The 22100-nt window shown below is 43.1% G+C and overlaps 1 protein-coding gene across 1 annotated transcript in view; it reads left to right on the top strand.

Moving 5' to 3' along the window:
- The window catches only part of LOC139266885 (3',5'-cyclic-AMP phosphodiesterase 7B-like), a 258407-nt gene that overhangs the window by 216503 nt on the left and 19804 nt on the right, over positions 1 to 22100 (top strand). The window contains exons 6-9 of the mRNA XM_070884501.1: positions 7349 to 7444; positions 10306 to 10406; positions 16728 to 16859; positions 19475 to 19566. Coding sequence (XP_070740602.1) covers positions 7349 to 7444; positions 10306 to 10406; positions 16728 to 16859; positions 19475 to 19566 — 421 coding nt within the window. The remainder of the gene's footprint in view (positions 1 to 7348; positions 7445 to 10305; positions 10407 to 16727; positions 16860 to 19474; positions 19567 to 22100) is intronic.

Here is a 22100-nt window from a genome sequence, read left to right as displayed (position 1 = left end):
GCCGTGAATGTTTGTTTTATCAGCAATTTTTTAACAAAGCAAGAGGTACTTGTTTATAATGCGGTGGGGGGGGGGGGGGATTTTAATCCACCCTGCCTGGCAGGAAAAGGGTGAGAGCACAGTTAAAGTAGCCGTGCAAATATTTTTTTTTCAAATGACAAAACATGGTGGTAGAATTAGGAGAACTAGCTGAAAATTTGCTCAAAATGATGGGTTTCGTGAAGGCTTCTAAAGCTAGACAGAGAAATGGAAAGGGGAGAAGCTTGGGCAGAAAGCTTCATAGAATAAGGCTGAAGGCTGTGCAATGGCAGAGTGTTGTATTGGTGGGCTATCCTACAGTTTCTGTTCTGTGAACCCTCTTCAAAGCATCACTATCCGTTTGAAAGTAGGGTGACTAGTTGCTCCTATTTTTTTGAAGCAACTAGTTTAGTTTGGAGCATCTTAGAAATCGCAATTTTCAGCATTTAGTTTGCTCCATTTCTAGTGAGTTAGTTTCGTTTCGTTTTAGTTTAGTTTTGTTTTCAAAAGGGGGCGTTACCAGCCACTTATGCCTGTTTTGCAAGTTTAGGCAGCGAAAAGTTACTCCAAACTAACTTAGAACGGAGTAAGTGTCGACTTTTGTACGCTCAGAAAAAACTTTTTTACACTTTTTTCAAATTAGTTGCAGGTAGCCAGAGATGGGGGCCGGGGGGGGGGGGGAGGGAAGTTAGGGGATTTTCCAAAGCATTAGACACTTCACTTTTAGCAATAAAGAGCCATCATCAATAATAAATGATAAATAAATCAATAAAGCAACCAATCAATAAATAAATTAATAAATAAAAAAAATAAAAAATCAATCAATAAATCAGTAAATAAAAAATTATTACTATCCGCTCGGGAGCAACGGGAGCCCTCCAACAGCACACGTGCCTGCCGAGGTATTGGTCAGGTGGGGCCCGCTGAAGAGCTGGGTCAGACGAGCGCCGCCGCCGAGGAGGTGTTCAGGCGGGGCCTGCCACCGGGGAAGAGTTTGGACGGGCCCTGCTGCGGAGGAGGTGTTCGGGCGGGGCCTACCGAAGAGCTGGTCGGGCTGCCCCATCGCGGAGGTAGTGTTCGGGCGGGCCAGCGAGGAGGCCTCGAGGTAAGGGCAGTGGCGGCGAGGCCCGAGGTCGGGCAGCGGCGAGGCGAGAGACGGTGAGGCAGGCAGGCCACTCAGCCCGTGATAGGGGCAGCGAACATCGCGACGTCCCTTTGGCCAGGGATAGAGTCACCCGGAGACTGGACGCGTTGGGACGGTCAGGAGCTACTGCGCACGCGCACAGACTCCACTGCACACGCGCGCAGCTGCCGTCACTCTTTTTGGCGCAGGGCTGTAGTTCCACCCCAGCTGCTTGTGCTGCGCCGCACCAACTGCTAAATAGGCCTGCTGAACACAGAGAATTGCGAGGTAAGTTTTAGGCGCGCTTTTAATTCTACAAAATAGGAGGGCCTCTCGGAGGTGCGCCATTCTGCGGGACAGCCGGAACTTGGGCCCAATATTCCAAATGTTCACTTGCTAATAATCTATAGAAGGTTAGAATAAGTTTTAAATTATTCAAGATTCCTTTGAGATTTATCTTGATATTTTATATCTTGATATTTGTTGTTAATGCTAATGGGTAGGTAAGTTTCAGTGAATGGTTAATATTCACACCGTTAAAATTCCCCCCCATGCAGTCTTTAATAAACATAAATCTCTATAAACAAAGAGAAATTACCTCATGAAAAGCTGGCAGATTTATTGTTCACACAATTTGCAAGTTTTCCCAAAATGGTTCAGAAGTGAAAAATCTTCAGTTGAATTGCAATAAAGAAGTGACTGACTAAAACTGATGAACAGTCTCTATTTTCTTTTCTTACTGTCAACACTGAAATCACATTCACAAGCGCTGCTGCTATCTCTCTGAGCAGCTTATAGTAGAATGCAAAAATACATGTAAGTTACACATGGATGCAGGACATTCAGCCCAACCAGTCCATGCTGATGTTTAACCTCCACACAAACAATGCGGTAGAAATTCGGTACCGCCCTATTCGGGATACCGCAGCACTTCCTGTCGGGGGTGGGACCGGGGTGCAAAAGCACGCGAATTTTCCAAAGATGCACATCCCTCCACGTAGCGCTGGTGGGAAGACGGGACCCTCCCCTTCCATTAAAGGGGAGGGCCAAGCTGCCATCTCTGCAGGAGGGAGAAGGAGCCATCGCTGGACCACCAGGGAACGGGGTGCCATGGCAGCAACCCGGCACACATGCGGAGTGCCGGGCTACAAGATCGTGGCATGGACCCCGCGATCTAAGAAAAAAAGGCCGCGACCGGTAAGTCGGCCATTTGTAAATTTTTCAAAGCCGCACCTCCCCTTTAATTTTCGCCTCACGAACAACCTGATCGGTACACGCCCTGTGAAGCTATTGCTGTCATTAGCCTGCGCCAGCTCCATGGGACGCTACTGAATTTTCGCCTTCGCTAAAGTCCCGTGAAATTTCGCTGGAGTTGGTAGAGGCGGTGCACCCGGGCGAAGAGTCGTTTGCGCCCCCCAGGGGCGCTAACGGGAGCCGCAAACGGCCCGAATTTCTCCCCCAATAGTTCTAATCGCATTTACCTACTCTGTTCCTATATTAATTCAACTCATTTTTCTTCATCCACCTATCTAATCTAATTTTGAACATGGACATTGTTTCTGCCTCAACCCTCTGCCCCTGGATGTAAATTCCACATCCTTGCAACACTCTGTGTAAATACATTTCTCCTGATCACTATTTTAAATATCATATTTAATCTTGTATCTATGGCCCCTTCTTCTTGACCCCTCAACTACTGGAATTAATCAGCTTCCATCTATGCTGAGCAATCCTTTCATAATTTAAAATATTTTTATTATATTATTTTAAAAGGGAATTGGATAGATACTTGAAGTTGAAAAATTTGCAGGAGTATGGGGAAAGAGCAGTTGAGTGGGACTATCTGGATTGCTCTTCGAAAGAGCCAGTGCAGAGTCAACGGCCGGAATTTTGTCGGCACTCAACGGATGGGATGGCGGGTCAGCTGTTAAATTTTAAATGACTGACAGCGGATCGGGAACCCGCTGTCAAAACGCGCATACTTGGCTTTTCCACTGTTGGGTTGGTCAGCGCTGAGCAGACCCAATAGGCAGCAGCGGGGCACGCAATTAAAATCATTAGTGGCTTGTTTGTAGCCAATTATCAATGTTTTTTTTTCCCAGCTGGTTTCCCATTGTGCCGAGACCTCGTCTATGAAGCTGAGGTGGGAGGTCAGTGGCCATTGAATCAGCTGATGAGTTGACAGCTTCAAATGTCGTCAAAGCTCCCAGTTGATTGAGACATGTTCTCTTAACCAAACTACATTTTCACTACAGATTCAGAATGCTGCGTCTTTACACAAGTCTCCATCTGGTCTGACCTCAATATCTCTCCCACCATTGGCAGATCCCTTCTGTCATCTCTACTTCACCTGCCATCTTTTCTCACAGCATGGGTACCCTTGAAACTCTCACCTTGGTCCTCAGAATCCCACCATGATCAGCCCTAACACCAGCATCACCAGGCACATCAGCACCACCAGGCACACCAACAACAATCTTCTCTGCAATCAACTGATGCTGCACAGGACATAGGGTCTTGGCACCTGAGCACATTGCTACCCAGGAGGCCAGGAATGGCTTCACCCCCATGGCTAGATTTACTTCACTTAATGCTGCCACAGGATGCGCCAGGTAGGTACCACCCCACACTAACACCATAAAGCATCTCTACTGTCATGTATTCAACTATCATTGTAACCCATGTATAAGCTGACCTAAGTTGTACACCTTGAGAACATTGGCCACCAGGGGGTGAACTTGTGGGAGACACACCGAACCTGGACTTTCAGGTATAAAAGGGGAAGCTCCACCCACCTTTAATCACTTGAAGTCTTGGTAATGAAGGTAACCGGTCACACAGTGACCTTCTCTCAAGTATGAGCCTCGTGTGCATTTATACTGTATAGTAAGGACATATCACCTACAATGCCCAAACCATTCCTTTCACACTCATGACCATTCACTGTAACTCACTAAGCCACTTCCAAAGGTGCACACAAATCTGTCCAAGAATGCAAAGTGTTGAAAATAAAGGTTTCAATGTTTGATACCACACTAACAGAAACTTTATTTGAACATTGCATAAAACACCCAAGTGCCTACCCTTATGTGTTGTCAGTTAGTATGATTGCAGTAGGATGAGGGGGAGTGTGAGGAGTGGCTCATGAGATGGGGAAATGATAATGTAGATCGAGAGGGCTGGATGGAAGTAGGTTGGTGTGAGTAAGGATGTGCAGGAGTATGGTAGGAAAAGCAGAGTGATGAGGTTGTGATGAGAGGCACAGGAGGATGAGGTTGAGTGTGGCTTTGTACTAAAGTTTTGTGATCTACAGACCACATCCCTGTTTGTGCTCTCCTCGCAATGTACAACCAGGCTGCATTGATCTCCTCGGAAGGTCTCTTCCATCCATGGGAAGTTGAGAGGAACTCCCTGTGGGAGAGCCTGGGTGCAGCCATGCACCTCTGTGTCGTGTTTGCAGCTCTTCAATGCTGACCTGCCACCCATCCTGTCTGCTCAGCGCCAGCAAAATTCCAGCCTAAGTTTTTATAGCAGCCTGTAATCTGTGTACTTCTAATGAAAAAAAACCAATTTTTCAAGTCTATCTTTATATTTGTATCGGACGTCAGCCTAGTGAACCTGCATTGTGCCTAATCTGTGCCGCACAGCAATCTGGAGGTCCTGTGCAGGCCTCTTACCGGCTTTTCAATGGCAGTAACCATATTCGTGCAAAGATTTGAATGGGCCGCGCAGCCAATTAATGGTCCCGCGCACAAAAAAATATTATAGGGAACATTGGTTGTACCCCCTCTAACGCCTCAATAGCCTTCTTATAATGTGAAACTTAAAACTGTGCGCAGCACTCTAACTGAGGTCTCATTAAAGTGTTTATAGGCTCATCATTACCTCTTGGTTTTTATATTCTATATCTCATGATAAAACCTAGAATTCCAATAGCTTTTTTATGGTTTTGCCTGCCTGAGATGCTGCCTTTAATGTTCTGTGAAGTTGGACCCATAAATTCCTTTGCTCCTTGATAGCATCAAAAAACATTTGAATCATTCAGTTGGCTCATCACCAAACCACGACAGTGAAAAGTTGATTTGTTTAATGGGGTTTTTCCATTATAAATATTGAAAATATCCAGTGCAGTACTGGTGGAGTGCCATCTTTCGGATGAGACGTTAAATTAAGGTCTGGTCTGCTCTCTCAGTGGACATTAAAGATCCCATGACACTATTTCGAAGAAGAGCAGGGGAGTTATCCCCAGTGTCTTGACCTTTATTTATCCCTCAATCAACATAACAAAAACAGATTATTTGCTCATTATCACCTTGTTTTTTGTGGGAGCTTGTGCGCAAATTGGCTGCCGCGTTTTCCATTTTGCAACAGTGATTGCATTCCAAAAGTACTTCATTGGCTGTAAAGCACTTTGAGTGGTCATGAAAGGCACTATATAAATGCAAGTCTTCTTTCTTTCTGAAGTCTGTCATTATCCTCCTTACTATTCTCTAACTTCCAAGTTTTGTGCCATCTGCAAATTTTGAAATTGTACTCTGTACACCCAAGTCCAAGTAATTAATATATATCAAGAAAAGCAGTAGTCTTAGTAGCCTCTCTGTTACCTCATCAAAAAATTCTATCAAGTTAGTCAAACATGATTTGCCTTTAACAAATCCATGGTGGTTTTCCTTAATTAATGACTCTTAATTTTGTCCTGGATTATAGTTTCTAAAAGCTTCCCCACTACCGTGGTTAAACTAACTGGCCTGTATTACTGGGTTTATCCTTGCACCCCTTTTTGAACAAGGGTATATAACATTTGCTATTTTCCAGTCCTCTGGTACCACTCCTGTATCCAAGGAGGATTGGAAGGTTATGGCCAGTACCTCCGCAATTTCCACCTTTACTTCCCTCTGCATGCATCCTATCCGGTCTTGGTGACTTAACTTCTTTAAGTACAGCCAGCCTTTCTTGTACCTCCTATTGATCAATTTTAATCCCATCCAGTATCTCAACTACCTCCTCCTTCACTATGACTTTGGCAGCATCTTCTTCCTTGGTAAAGACAGATGCAAAGTGCTCTTTTAGTACTTCAGCTATGCCCTCTGCCTCCATGGGTAGGTCGCCACTTTAATCCCTAATCAGCCCCACTTCTCTTACTACCCATTTACTATTTATATGCCTATAGAAGACTTTTGGATTCCCTTTTATGTTAGCAGCTAATCTATTCTCATACTTTTTATCCCTCTTATTTCCTTTTTTCACTCCCCCCCCCCTCCCCCCCCCCCGAACCTTCTATATTCAGCCTGGTTCTCACTTGTATTCTCAACATGTCATCTGTCATTCTCCCCCTTTTTCTATTTCATCTCACTCTCTGGCTCTTTCATCATCCAGGGAGCTCTGACTTTGGTTGCCCTACCTTTCCCCGCTCGTGGGAATGTTCCTCGACTGTACCCAAACCATCTCCTCTTTAAAAGCAGCCCATTGATCGATTACAGTTTTGTCTGCCAATCTTTGATTCCAGTTCACCCGAGCCAGATCCATTCTCAACCCACTGAAATTGCCCTTCCTCCAATTAAGAATTTTTACCTAGATTACTCCCTGTCCTTTTCCATAGTTAATTTAAACCTTATGATACTGTTCTAGACAATACTATGATCACTGTTCTGTAAATGTTCCCCTATTGACACTTGCTTCACTTGACCCACCTCATTCCCCAGAATCAGATCCAGCAATGCCTCCTTCCTTGTTAGACCAGAAATGTACTGATCAAGAAAATTCTTTAGAACACACTTCAGAAATTCTTCCCCCTCTCCATGAGTACATGAGCACAAACAGTTGAAAATATCTGCTGCAGCAATAGAGGAAAAGATTGATCTCTGCTTCAGAGAGACATTATTTATCCAGAACAAGAGAGGAGAGCAGAAAATGCCCTAGAACAGCAATAATTTTGAATCCTTCATATGGGCAATCATTTGGAATAACCCCAGTGTATAGAGGATACTGAGAAGAACTTACTTTTCTTCAAGGCTGTTTTAGTTTTTTCTCTTGTTTCCACCAACAACAAAATTGAAACACAAACCCGCATCCCTATCCAGGAATAATATAATTGTGCACCAACGTGCTCCATTACTGGATAACCTTATAATTAATGTTTTAATTAAATTTCAATGCTAAAACATTATCAATGTCAATTAGTTGCTCACTAGCTCTTCCTTATTTCAGGGAACAGTCTCGTCACCCTGTTATGTCACCTGTTTAATCTCCATGGTCTCATTCATCACTTTCAGTTGGATATGGTAAAATTGTACAGATTTTTAGGTAAGTCAAATAAATACATGGCAGTACTAAATATTTTAATATTTTATATTTAGTGAGTTTAATATTATTGCTGAAGAACTGTTAAGATTGTATTTTTTTTTTTAAGTATCTCAAGAATGATAATGCAGTCCGGGCACAAAGGCACGAGAAACACTGCTCCTTGAGTGCTGTGGGTGCCTGCAGCACACATTGCTGACTTTATGCTATAAAGTGAGGCCATCTCATTTAACAAAACTATTGGTGCATGAGGTTTTGAGGGCATACAGGGGTCGGAGTCAAAACATTTGGTGGCCACAGCTCTTCGATGGCTGCTGGCCACCCTTAAAAGAGAACTGGCTTTAAATTTTAAAAATGGCAAAAGCAAGACGTAGAAGCAGAGTGGCACCATTCTAAAATGTTCCTTTGGAGTTTCAGGAGGGGCTACAGATAAGGGTGGATCTTTTCCGAGCTGAGGGGTGCTCTCCAGTAAAGACTGATCAGCTTGGATGGAGGTGGCAAAGATGTACAAGATCTTAGTTAGGCTGCGGTTGGGGTATTGTATACAATTTTGGGCACTCCGTTATAGGAAGGATATAAAAGCTATGGAAAAGTTCAAGTGTCAATTCACTAGGATGTTACCATTGATGGGTTACAAGTATGAAGTGGGTTACAAGTGGGTTACAAGTATGAAGAGAGACTTGTGAAGTTCTAGCTTTTATCCCTTAGAACTGAGAGGTTTAACAGATGGAGCATAATGTGGGAAAATGTGAGGTTACCAACTTTGGCAGAAAAAATAGAAAAGCAAATTATAATTTAAATGGAGAAAAATTGCAAAATGCTGCAGTACAGAGGGACCTGGGGGTCCTTGTGCATGAAACACTAAAAGTGAATATGCAGGTACAGTGTTATGTATGTAAACATTGTAACTGTGTAAGACTTGCCACCAGAGAGCGCAACTGTTGGAGGTCCAAGGGTCACCTGCACACCTCGTGCAAGGGAGTAATAAAAGGTTGTCTGCCATGCTGTTTAGACACTCTGGAGTTGTATTAAAGAGACTAAGGTCACATCAGTTTTAGCTCACGGTATTCAGTCTTGTGGAGTTCTTCCATACTTAACATGCAGCAAGTAATCAGGAAGGCAAATGAAATGTTGGCCTTTATTGTAAGGGGGATAGAGTATAAAAGCAGAGAAGTCCTGCTACAACTGTACAGGGTATTGGTGAAGCCATACTTGGAGTACTGTGTACATTTTTGGTCTCCATATTTAAGGAAAGATATACTTGCATTAGAGGCTGTTCAGAGAAGGTTCACTGTTGATTCTGCAGATGAGGAGGTTGATTTATGAAGATAGGTTGAGTAGGTTGGGCCTATACACATTGGAGTTCAGAAGAATGAGGTGTGATCTCATTGAAACATATGATAATGAGGGGGCTCGACAAGGTGGATGCAGGGAGGATATTTCCACTCAGAGGGTAACTAAAACTAGGAGGCATAGTCTCAGAATAAGGGGCCATCCATGTAAAACTGAGATGAGGAGGAATTTCTTCTCTGAGGGTTGTTAAGTCTATGGAATTCTCTGCCCCAGAGAGTTGTGGAGGCTGGGTCATTGAATATATTTAAGGTGGAGATAGATAGATTTTTTGAGCGAAATGGGAATAAAGGGTATGGGGAGCGGGCAGGGAAGTGGAGCTGAATACAGGATCAGATCAGCCATGATCTTATTAAATGGTGGAGCAGGCTCGAGGGGCCGGGTGGCCTACTCCTGCTCCTATTTCTTAAGTAACAGGTGACCTGATAGAGATCTTCAAGATTATGTATTGTGATAATGTAATTAATGATAGACTGTTTCCACTAATGGGAAAGACAGTAATCAGAGTCAACCATGTTGGTGTGGGATTGGTCACATTTTGGCCAGACCAAGTAAGGACTGCAGCTTTTCTTCCTTAAAGGACATTAGTGAATTAGTTAAGGGTATTAGGCCTAATTTATAGTTTTCAGTGCCTTAATGAACCTAGCACACAACACATGTGTAGGGTGTCATTGCTACATACACTCCTGGAGTGCATTATAATGCATAGTGCACATCAAGTGCTTTGTAATTGCCCTGTAATGTGGAGTGGCACACCTGAAGTGTAACAACACAAGGGGTGCAATTTCAAACTTTTATACCAACTTGTAATTTGGTAAACAATCCAGCTTGACTTTTTTTCTTCTGCGTCTGTTGGGTTTCCATTTGAGAAAAAAAACAATTAAGGTATGTGTCACTGATTTTGTGTTGGGCATCATCTCTTCTTGGACCAGGCTATTACCCATTCACATGGGCCAGGCTATGTTCCTCTATAAGTGGTTCAGAGTTGCACGGATGTGGCTTGGCTTAATTTATTTTTTGTTTTCTTCCTGGTGTTGAAGTACATTTGTAATTGAATATATATTTTTTAAAAGACAAAAACATTGGTAACAGGAGTCAGTTCATCCCTTAAACTGCTGGATTCTTATTCTCAGCCACGTTACTACAGGTAGATGTAGTGTTTACGGTAGGCAATTCCCTACCTGGGAAGGCTAAATCAGGGAGTCGTCTCTAGTGACACTCTTACACATTCTAGTAGCTGGTTCAGAATGGCATTAGTGGTAGCTTGAGCATAGTTTGTACTGCTACAGTTGGTACATGACCCCGGGAAAAAACTGAGCAAGGTTAGCCTCTCATTTTAAAAGAAAACTGGTTTACACTTTGTTGTAAAGTACCATGCATTCTATTATTATGACCCATCTTGATTCTGCCAGTTACCTGTTTAAAAAAAACAGACATGAAAGTTTTACACTCTTGCAACTGCTACTACAGCATTTATGGTAGGAACTAACTTGTCCATGTTTTTTTCCAACCAGTTATGATTCAAGAGGATTATCACAGCCAAAACCCATATCACAATGCTGTTCATGCTGCTGACGTGACTCAGGCAATGCACTGCTATCTAAAAGAACCAAAGGTATGAATGAAACTTCTTAACAATTAACTACAAACAAAAAAGGCTTAAAAAAAAAAACTTGCCCAAAGGCTAGTCACAGAGCAGCACAGGCCTGGACCCGAATTTTTTTCCTGCTGTCTTGGACTTCAGATTTTTTTTTAAGGCTTGATGAGGTTTGTATCTACTGCATTGTTTAACTGACGGGTTCATCAAACCAAACTGCAGCCATGTTTTCTTGTGATCGAGTTGTGTCAAAGGACAGTCGCAATAGTGAATAAAGTTCAGAACATTCATGATTCAATATTGTACTAGAGTTTACAAAAATACATGTGACATATTCATATTACAGTTTATCCTAGTTAAAAAATTGTTCAGCTGCTAAACTGTTGCAACATTACTGACATCAGCATGTTACAACAACATGGATGTCTGGCAGAATCAATAAGGTATTATTAGGTAAACGATCAACAGCAGCAACAACAACTTCTATTTATATAGCGCCTTTAAGGTAGTGAAACGTCCTAAGGCACTTCACAGGAGAATTATGCAATAAAGATTTGACACTGAGCCGATCAGTGTAAATTAAGGTGAAACCATTTTCCTAACCTCTCTCCATTGACATAAGATACACTGTACTGCAGTAAAAAATAGATTTGGATTTTTCCAGTAGGAACAGACATTAACAAAAAATTACCTACTTTTGCCTGATTTTGTTTTATATATAGAAATACCTTTCTTGATGTTTTAGAATCAGATTACTACAATATGAGCATGAATCGAGTTGTTAGATTCAAGTTGTATTCAAATCTAGTTTTGTCATTACATCTTGATTATAATGGATTAAAATGAAGTCAAAAGACAATAATCAGCTGGGCCATTGGGTAATGTAAATTGCTTAAGGCAGTGAGTAGCAGAGCAATGCAGACCAAGAGGTTTTATTGTGCTGAGTTAGCAGATATTAGTTAGGCAGTTCCAGGAGCACTAAAATTTACATCAGTGTTCCTAAATTAGCATGAGGAAAATTGGCCAGGGTTCCTGTCCCTGCTGGAAATGCACCATAAGTGCCGACATCGCTAGACGACAGTTATAATGTTGCCGCTGTCGAATATTCACCATGCAAGCTTGCATATGAAGAATAACGACTTGGGTAAAAGGTACTGGAGGGTGCTTGATACCCATGGAATCATACCGCAACAAGGAGATCGCATCTTCAGCATAGCAGAAGGGAAAAAGAAAATTGACAGGATAAAAGGGGGTAAGGTTGTTTTCATTTATATCTGCTAATTTGATTCAAGAAAGTGTTGGATAGTAAAGCATGACTGCAGGCTCTGCCACTAGCTCAGCGAGTTTATCTGGTGAGAAACTGAGCCATACAAACCAGGCAAGTGCCAGATTTCATCCCCAATTTATGCTGTATTTGCTGTTCTTCGCCAGAACAACAGTGGGTTGCTACAATTGGTCTTGGTGCTCTGGGTTAGCGAGGAAAATGTTGAAAAATTTTCCTGCTGTTAGTTTCTAACCAGCAAAATTAATGGTATGTGCATGCATGGACATTGAATGAGCTTTAGGTCTGGCAGTAATGAGCCCCCTACTTGCTAACACACACTATCAGAACTCATATGAATAATGGCCACTAGGGGTCAGGAAGCAGCAAGCACTGATGGAACTGTACCCCAGCAAGGAATGAACATGTTCCAAAGAGGGAAGGAAACTGGTGGACAATCATTTTTAAAACAGACACTGCAACCCTGCCGTGCAAACAGCTGAAATGCTTAATAACCAGCCTTTCTTTCTGAAAACACTCCAGAAACATAAATGGTGTTGTGCAGCCACTTGGTGCACCTCCTACTTTGTATTTCATGTATTTCAATGCAGCATAAGAATTTTATCCACAATCTGTAATGAGTTGCCTAGTGTAGTGTCAGAATCTGTTATCAGACTCTGGGACAGATTTGCTGTTTTGCATTTGGGTATTAAATAATCACCCAAAGCGAAAGAGGAAAAGTTGCCGCAGTATCTTCAGACAACAGGAGATGAGAGTAGTGTGGCGACTTGATGTCACTCGCCCATTTATACTTGTCTCGTATTTACACAGTTAGATCTAAAAGGTTCAATTATGTTATTATTGCAAATCACAGAGCAGTGCTCAGAGTGACCTACTGAAGTTACTCCAGCTAAAAATGTAAACAAGGTATTGGCTATTATAATGGCTGGAACCTGTTTTTCCGATTTCCCACAAACAATCTTATGGCCTTATTTAATATTTAAATTTGATTGCTGTGCTGGCACAATGTTGTTTAATGTTTACAGGTTCACTATTGCATGCAGTTATGCATTTTGGCTTCTGGTCTAATTTAATTGACGTTGAGTGAAATCACACCACTAGTTAGTAATCTCTGTTATCTAGAAATAGACAACTAGTCTCCAAAGGGATTGAGGACATCAGGTTGTCTTACTCATATTTTACCATCATCAACATCATCATCAAATTGTACCAAATCTTCATTCACTCAGTAAAATCATCCCAAGCACAGATGGAGTTCACTCCGAAGTGAATCTGCAGCTGGGAACTTTTGATCTATTCATACCAGGGTTTTTCACTGTATGAAATATGAAATATAAAGCCCTCGAGGGCTTATGTTACACCAGTGTTTGCTGACCGAAATCTCCACACTAAAGCTTAGCTTTATAGCTGTTCATAGTATTATTTTATAAAGCAATTTTAAAGGGCATGGGGAAAGGGCAGGGTAATTGAACTGTGGCGAGCACTTTCAAAGAGCTCATGTGGGGACAATAGGGGGCCAAAATTGCCCCTTTCAAAGAGGTGGCCACAGGTCGATAAGGACTCGCCACCTGGTCAGCATGGAGTCCAGCAACATTTAATAAATTGCCCTACCTAATTTTCCCGGTGGCGATCGTCACCACGCCACCCGTGTTCCCGCTCCATTGGGTATGCACTGACCGGCGGCAACCCCCTTTCCTTGCCCTACGGGAAATTGCCCCGTGCAACCGCCAGTCGATGCCACTGCAGGAAGCTGCGTGTGCCTGGGCGGCGCATCCGCCCTTAAAGGGGAGGACGCGCTGCCGGTGCCTTCATTTTATTTTATTTGTTGGCCGACTCCGAGATCGACCCGATGATGGTGGCCACAGGTTCGGCCGGGGCAGCCCCGCACCCCCTTTTGGATGCCAGGCCACTTGCCCGGCCGAAACTCACCCTGGTGGCCCATTGAGCCTAACTAAACTACATGCAGAGCTCGTAGCTGAAGGGGAAGGACGTTGTGAAGAGTCAGCGTGACGCAGCACGTCCGCGTTGCGCTGACTTAATCAGCACAGTGCTGATGACTCAGAGCGGCGTCCACTCCGCTCCGCTCCGCTCGAAGGGCACTTCCGCCCCTCAGCCGCCATCGCACTGACTGGGGAAAAAAAAGTTAAAGATTTGAATATGGGTCGACTCTCCACCCCATGGATTGGGGCGGAGAAAAAAGAAAAAAAATGGTAGGTGCACTACTTTTTAGTTGGGGGACAATTTCGGTCCCGAGGACTTTTTTTTTTAAAGCGTATAAGTTACAGGTTTGCATCAGGTCAGGGATATTGCTCAAATCTAGAGATTGTATTGATAAATAAACTACAAATACTAAAAATCAGAAATAAAAACAAAATACTGTAAGTACACAACAGTTCATCAGCACCTAAAAAGAGAATAGACAGGTTAACATTTGGGTGTAGTGACAAATGATTTACACCCAAAGCATTAATCTTTATTCTGCTGCTCATTTCAATTTTTTTTCTTCTAAGTGATCCTATTAATGCTGCTTAAGATGCGCATGCACGCACACTTCGCGAGATGCACCCCAAGTGGCCTGAACACCTGTTTGAGGTGTTTAAATTATGTGTCCTCTTCCTGACTTGAGAACTGTGGCGGGATCAGCACCAGAGGTCCCAGGGGGGGTGAATCCTGGTACTTACACCAGGTTCTTGGCTAGTATCTAAAGGTGTGTTCAAGATTTTATATTACAAATCAAGACGGTCAGAAATTGTCTATTTCTATTTCATCCAGGTTTGCCATTTGAATTTCAATGCATTATACCAAGATATCCAGCAATACAAATAATGAAGATTTCTACCATTAGCTCCAAGCTGGAAGTTCATAATGTTTGGTGCAATTTTATTAAACATAAAAACATAGAAAATAGGTGAAGGAGTAGGCCATTCGGCCCTTTGAGCCTGCACCACCACCACCACCATGGCTGATCATGCAACCTCAGTCCCCCTTCCTGCTTTCTCTCCATACCCCTTGATCACTTTAGTAGTAAGGGCCACATCTAACTCCCTTTTGAATATATCTAACGAACTGGCCTCAACAACTTTCTGTGGTAGAGAATTCCACAGGTTCACAATTCTCTGAGTGAAGAAGTTTCTCCTCATCTCGATCCTAAATGGCTTACCCTTTATCCTTAGTCTGTGACCCCTGGTTCTGGACTTCCCCAACATCGGGAACATTCTTCCTGCATCTAACCTGTCCAATGTCGTCAGAATTTTATATGTTTCTATGAGATCCCGTCTCATTCTTCTAAATTCCAGTGAATATAAGCCTAGTCGATCCAGTCTTTCTTCATATGTCAGTTCTGCCATCCCGGGAATCACTGCACTCCCTCAATAGCAAGAATGTACTTCCTCAGATTAGTAGACCAAAACTGTACACAATATTCAAGGTGTGGCCTCATCAAGGCTCTGTACAACTGCAGTAAGACTGCCCTGCTCCTACACTCAAATACTCTCGCTATGAAGGCCAACATGCCATTTGCCTTCTTCACCACCTGCTGTATCTGCATGCCAACTTTCAATGACTGATGTACCATGACACCCAGGTCTCGTTGCATCTCCCCTTTTCCTAATCTGTCACCATTCAGATAATATTCCGCCTCCCTGTTTTCGCCACCAAAGTGGATAGCCTCACATTTATCTACATTATACTGCAACTGCCATGCATTTGCCCATTCACCTAACCTGTCCCAGTCACCCTGCAGCCTCTTAGCATCCTCCTCACAGCTCACACTGCCACCCAGCTTAGTGGCATCTGCAAACTTGGAGATATTACATTCAATTCCTTCGTCCAAATCATTAATGTATATTGTAAATAGTTGGGGGCCCAGCACTGAACCTTGCAGTACCCCACTAGTCACTGCCTGCCATTCTGAAAAGGACCCGTTTATTCCTACTCTTTGCTTCCTGTCTACCAACCAGTTCTCTATCCACATCAATACATTACCCCGAATACCATGTGCTTTAATTTTGCACACTAATCTCTTGTGTGGGACTTTGTCAAAAGCCTTTTGAAAGTCCAAATACACCACATCCACTGGTTCTCCCTTGTCCACTCTACTAGTTACATCCTCAAAATATTCTAGAAGATTTGTCAAGCATGATTTCCCTTTCATAAATCCACACTGACTTGGACCGATCCTGTCACTGCTTTCCAAATGTGCTATTATTACGTCTTTAATAATTGATTCCAACATTTTCCCCACTACCGATGTCAGGCTAATCGGTCTATAATTCCCTGTTTTTTCTCCCTCCTTTTTTAAAAAATGGGGTTACATTAGCTACCCTCCAATCCATAGGAATTGATCCAGAGTCTATACAATGTTGGAAAATGACCACCAATGCGTCCACTATTTCTAGGGCCTCTTCTTTAAGTACTCTGGGATGCAGACTATCAGGCCCTGGGGATTTATCGGCCTTCAATCCCATCAATTTCCCTAACACAATTTCCTGACTAATAAGGATTTCCTTCAGTTCCTCCTGTCAGATATTGGCATGTAGAGACAAGATTGAATTTAAACAAATAAGGCTAAACCCCCCAACCGAATATGCTGCCCAGAATGCTTCCTTTCTTGCAATGTCAAGCCACAGAATCCAGTTAGGCACATAACTAGTACAGAACAATGGTTTTCTGCCATCTGCAAAACGTGTCAGGATCCTGATGAATATTATCATTATTGATGACTCTTGATATTCTTCCCCTGGTTATGCAAATACAGCAAGAAACATGTTATGTAACTAGATTGAGGTGCATAATTAGATAAGTATACAGTATATGACATGAAGAGGGTGTTGAAGTCACTCTATATAGGCTAGAAAATACACTTCACAAAAACACCATCCACCCAACCCTGCAGAAATCAGAGTTCCTGTCAACATGATTATATGTGCACATGTTATATCGAAGGGCTTTTATTGTTGGAATTCGATCAGCTGCCACAGCATGATATTTATCAATGGTTTAAAGAATTATAAGTATTTTATAATCATTTTCCCATTTTATTTTTACATTTATTAAAGCTTGCCCGGTTTTTGACACCACTTGATATCATGCTTGGTTTGATGGCAGCTGCAGCGCATGATGTTGATCACCCAGGATTCAACCAGCCTTTTCTAATCAAAACTAAACACCATCTGGCCAGCTTATACCAGGTGAACATTGTAACCAATTGTTCTTTTGCGAGTTTATATATAGTAATAGTCATAAATGGCAGCTCATTTCAATAACGTGACTGATGTGTCAAATCATTTTTTGTTTACTGCATTTTTACTGTACAAGCAATATTTTGTCACTGTGATTGCTTGATATTGCTATGGTTAGCCCATCATCATGGTTAGCTTGATTGCTAATATAGTTTAAAGATTTCATGATTGATAAATATCCAAACATTTGATTACAAGGAGTTGCAAAATGAAACAAAAACAGGCCTGATATTGGCACATTAGTAGCTTCATTTACATAATTTGCTTCCTGACCAATGATAATTTTGCACCATTTTTCTTGTATTTGAGCACATTTTTGGGCTATAATTATCAACAGCAAGCTTTCCCAAGCCACACACAGCATGACCAAATATGGAATAAAGCTTTTCCTAGTCTGACAATCTGCCTTAACCCTAACTTTGGAAGAGTACCTTACCATATCTTGGAGTGAGATTGACATTTATTATGGAATTTTATATGGATAGTTTTGTTTTGAAACCCATAGTCACTAGATTTAAGCTGCTCATATCAATTTTATTTAGGACTATTACAGTCATGAAATGTTAATCCCAATAGTTTGTGCTGAATTCAAACACAGATGATAGACATGTTCAAACTCACTGTGTCACCAAGTCCCTGATGTAATTCAGCATGTTTTTAAAAGGCAGAAGAGCTGTCATAAAAGGACCAAGGCTGATACTGGAGAGTGATGCGGCCAGATGCATGCATTAGTTGTCAAGGTGAAAGTAATCCATTCCTCCAGAACTCATATTCCTCAACTTTAATTTTTTTTTAAAGTTTGAAAACATTACGATCTCACAAATCGATCCTTGGGGCTCAATTTTGGCCAGGAGTTGCTCCTTTTTTTTTTTGGAGTAACTTGGTTTTTCTGGCGTATCTTAAAAATCCTCATTTTGCACATTCAATTTGCGCCAGTGTAAGTGAGTTAGTTACGATTTTTTTTAGTTTAGTTTTTTTTCTCAAAAGGGGGCCACCTACGCCAATTTTGGCCATTTAGGCAACTTTGGCCAGCTAATAGTTACTACAAATCTACTTAGGCCAGTGTATGTGGCCACTTCAGAAAACCCTTGCGGAGAGTTAAGAAATCAGCGCAAATAGGTACATTGGAGGCCATTCGGCCTGGGCTAGGGGTAGGCAGGAGAACGGATAGAAATTATCCAGGCAGGAGCACTATCAGTTCTGCTGCCTGCCCACCCCTAACCCTGGCTGAGTGAGTTTCAAAAGACTAAAGTTTAATTTGGTCACTAATAAAGAAACTTAATGACTAAAGAATGTGAATAGGATCAAACAGTTATACAGGACATCATATCCCATACTTCGCAAAGTTAATTTACTATGCAACAGAAGCATTCATAGAAGCTTAAACTACAAAAATAAAAGAAGTGGAGAGGACCTGCACCAAAAGGACCAAGCCTTACAAACCACCAAACCTTGCAAACAAAAAGTTCTAAGAATTAAATAATAAAAAATTGAAGTAAGTCCTACCTTCATCTTAAAACTCGGCCCAGGAAAGCAGCAGGCCAGCCTGTACGGGAGGCCAATCGGCCTGGGCTAGGGGCGGGAGCGATCGGCATCGGGATTCAACGCGGCATCTGTATTCCATGGGGAGAGAGCGAGAGAGAGGCTGGGCTGCAAATGAATGGGGGTGGGGGGCGGGGAGGAGGACAGCAAGTGAACGCAGCATCTGTGGGGCGAGAGAGAGAGAGAGGCTGGGCTGCAAATGAATGGGGGTGGGGGGCGGGGAGGAGGACAGCAAGTGAACGCAGCATCTGTGGGGCGAGAGAGAGAGAGGCTGGGTTGCAAATGAGCGGGGGGTGGGGGAGGAGGAGAGCGCGTGAACATGGCATCTGTAGGGAGAGAGAGAGCTGGGCCAATTGCCAAATTTCGGCGCTACTATGCATGCGCGGACATTGCGACCCGACTCCAATGCGCATGTGCAGATGTCCCGGCATTGTTTAAAGCACAGGACACTGGCTCCACCCCCGACTTGACTGGCCATGCTGCGCGACAAGCGGGAAGAGGCCAGATAGCGGCCAAAGTGGAGAGGAATTTTTTTGCCGCACTTCTGAAAGGAGAAAAGCAGCGCATCTCCGGTAAGTGCTCCGAAAAAATGGATGGGGAAAAATTGAGCCCATAAACACTACCTAACTCATCGTCCTAATTTAAGTATGCTCTTTTAGGAGCATTTCAGTTCATGAACTCTCAATTCACAGCTTTTCAGATTGCGAGTTCCCTATCTCAGCTGGACTATCTGAGAAGGTGATGAGCAGAGATGAAGTTCTTTTCCAGACTAGAGAAGCAATTAGTACAGGAACCAACACTATTTCTTTCTCCCGTCTCCTTCTTAGCTGAGGCCAAATGTAGCAATCCTACTGTTGCTCCGATTGAGATCCACTAACTCAGCACATACTGGGTGCATAGCAGGGGTCTTCTGGTCTCAGTGGCTTAGTATTACAGCGGGTCAATCATTTACTCACTAGGCCATCACGGAAATAAAGAATGCGTTTCATTTATTTTAATTCTCTCTTTTTTTTTTTAAAAAGAATATCTCTGTACTGGAGAATCACCACTGGAGATCTACAGTTGGGATGCTCCGAGAATCAGGGCTGCTGGCTCATCTGCCTGTGGAAATGATGTGAGTAATTTTTATTTGTAGCAATTCAATACACTCTAGTTTAAAAAAAAGTTTACCCTGGATATTTAATAAAGGCTAATGATTAAGAGCAGCACTCAATTGTGTATTGAGTGCGATCTGGGAATTGAACCAAATTTTCAATTGCTTGTTAAATATGTGATGGTAAAATATGCCATGGAAACTACATCAAATATTTTAGGTATTGATTTTGTTTTTTTACTTCTCATTGCAATGTATTGGGATACAGTAGAATATGTTTTGGCTCCATTACACCCCATAAATGAGCACAATCAGAACAATAAGGACAGAGAAAAACATCAATAATTTGTTATTCATTTTAACACGGGTATATCATGCCAAAGGTGGGCAGCAGAAACATTACAAGGACACCCTCAAAGCTTCCCTGATAAAGTGCAACATCCCCACTGACACCTGGGAGTCCCTGGCAAAAGACCGCCCTAAGTGGAGGAAGCGCATCCAGGAGGGCGCTGAGCACCTCCAATCTCGTCGCAGAGAGCATGCAGAAATCAAGTGCAGGTAGCGGAAAGAGTGTGCAGCAAATCAGTCCCACCCTCCCTTACCCTCAACGACTATCTGTCCCACCTGTGACAAAGACTGTGGTTCTTGTACTGGACTGTACAGCCACCTAAGAACTCATGTTAAGAGTGGAAGCAAGTCTTCCTCGATTCCGAGGGACTGCCAATGATGATGATTGTGCATTGTTCAACTCATTTCAATTTGGAAAAGGTACTTAAAGGCAGTCATTATGGGCCCAAGTTTCAGCTTGAGATGCTCCTATTTTTTTGGAGCAACTAGTTTAGTATGGAGTATCTTAGAAATCGCAATTCTCGGCATTTAGTTTGCTCCAATTCTAGTTAGTTAGAATAGTCTTGTTTTAGTACAGCTTTTTTTCCCAAAAGTGGGCGTTACTAGCCACTTACGCCTGTTTTGCAAGTTTAGGCAGCAAAAAATTACTCCAAACTAACTTAGAACGGAGAAAGTGTTGTTTTTTGTACGCTCAGAAAAACCTTGCCTACATTTTAGAAATTGGGTGCAGGGAGCGAGAGATGGGGGGGGGGGGGTTATGGGGAAGGGAAGTTAGGGGATTTTACAAAGCATTTAAACGCTTCACTTTTACCAATAATAAATGATAAATAAATCAAGAAATAAAAAATTAAATTATCCTACCTCACCATCGAAGCAGCGGCAGCAGACATCAAGCTGCGATTTTTCGGCCGTTCGGCCAGGGGATAGGGGAGGCCTGAAAAATACCGGGAGGGAGAGCCAGCCAGACAGCCAGCAAGCACGCACCTTTGAAAGTTTAAAGTTTTACTTCAAGTATGGGTGCTGCATTATCAACGCCACGGATTATGCAATGGTTCTCCATCAATTCGCTACATAGGAGAGAATTGATTAGAGCTCACCGCACCAGGAACGTCACAGACCATAGGCTGATGGGCATGGAGGCCTTATCCACGTCGGCAATATCGAGTCAGGCGTTCGTATCTGGACATGAGTGAGTCTGATTGTGTCAAAAGGCTGCGTTTCTGTAGAGAAGCTGTCATTGAGATCTGTGATATGCTGAGAGCAGATTTACAGCCGAGAAGCAGAATGCCGACTGCCTTATCTGTTTAAGTGAAGGTTACAGCTGCACTTTCCTTCTATGCCTCGGGATCGTTTCAAGCTACAACTGGAGATGTGTGCGCCATCTCTCAATGTGCAATACATGCCTGCGTTCAAGAGGTCACGGCTGCGCGGAGGAATGACTTCATCAAGTTCCCAATGACCGGCCAAGCAATGCGTGATAGGGCTCTGGGGTTCTCAAAGATTGCCGGCTTCCTAAAAGGTACAGAGCTGCATTGATTGTACGCACAATGCCTTGCGAGCACCTGTGGAGGATGCTGAGCAGTTCAGGAATAGAAAAGGTTTCCACTCCATTAATGTGCAGCTCGTGTGTGACAACATGTAGCACATCGTTTCAGTCAATGCAAAATATCCTGGCAGCATCCATGATGCGTTCATCCTACGCGACAGCGTTGTATCTGACATGTTTGAGCAGCAGCCAGAAGGGCAGAGCTGGCTACTGGGAGACAAAGGGTATGACCTCGCTACCTGGCTCATGACGCCCCTACGCGTAACACGGACGGAAGCTGACCATCAATACAACATGGCGCACATTGCGATGCGCAGCATCATAGAGAGGACCATTGGCATCTTGAAACAGCGTTTCCGATGCCTGGACCATTCCGGAGGCCACTTGCAATACTCCCCTGAGATTATCGGTCAGTTCACTGTTGTGTACTGCATGCTGCATAACTTAGCCATCATGAGACAGCTGGAGCTGGTAGTGAAACCAGAAGACCCACATGAGGTGAGAATGCCTGATAATAGTAATTTGGAAGAACAGGATGAGGATGATGATGACGATCAGGAAAGCATGCAAGTGCCTGATGCCGGAGCACGACGTCAGAGGAGGGCGGTCCATCGTGCTCCTTTAACGATTGCTCGAGCCCTGCGCCAGCAGCTTATCCGTG

The sequence above is a fragment of the Pristiophorus japonicus genome, chromosome 7 (genome assembly GCF_044704955.1).
Source record: "Pristiophorus japonicus isolate sPriJap1 chromosome 7, sPriJap1.hap1, whole genome shotgun sequence".
NCBI classification, from domain to species: Eukaryota; Metazoa; Chordata; class Chondrichthyes; family Pristiophoridae; genus Pristiophorus; species Pristiophorus japonicus.
This window is presented reverse-complemented; position numbering and strand designations above follow the sequence as displayed.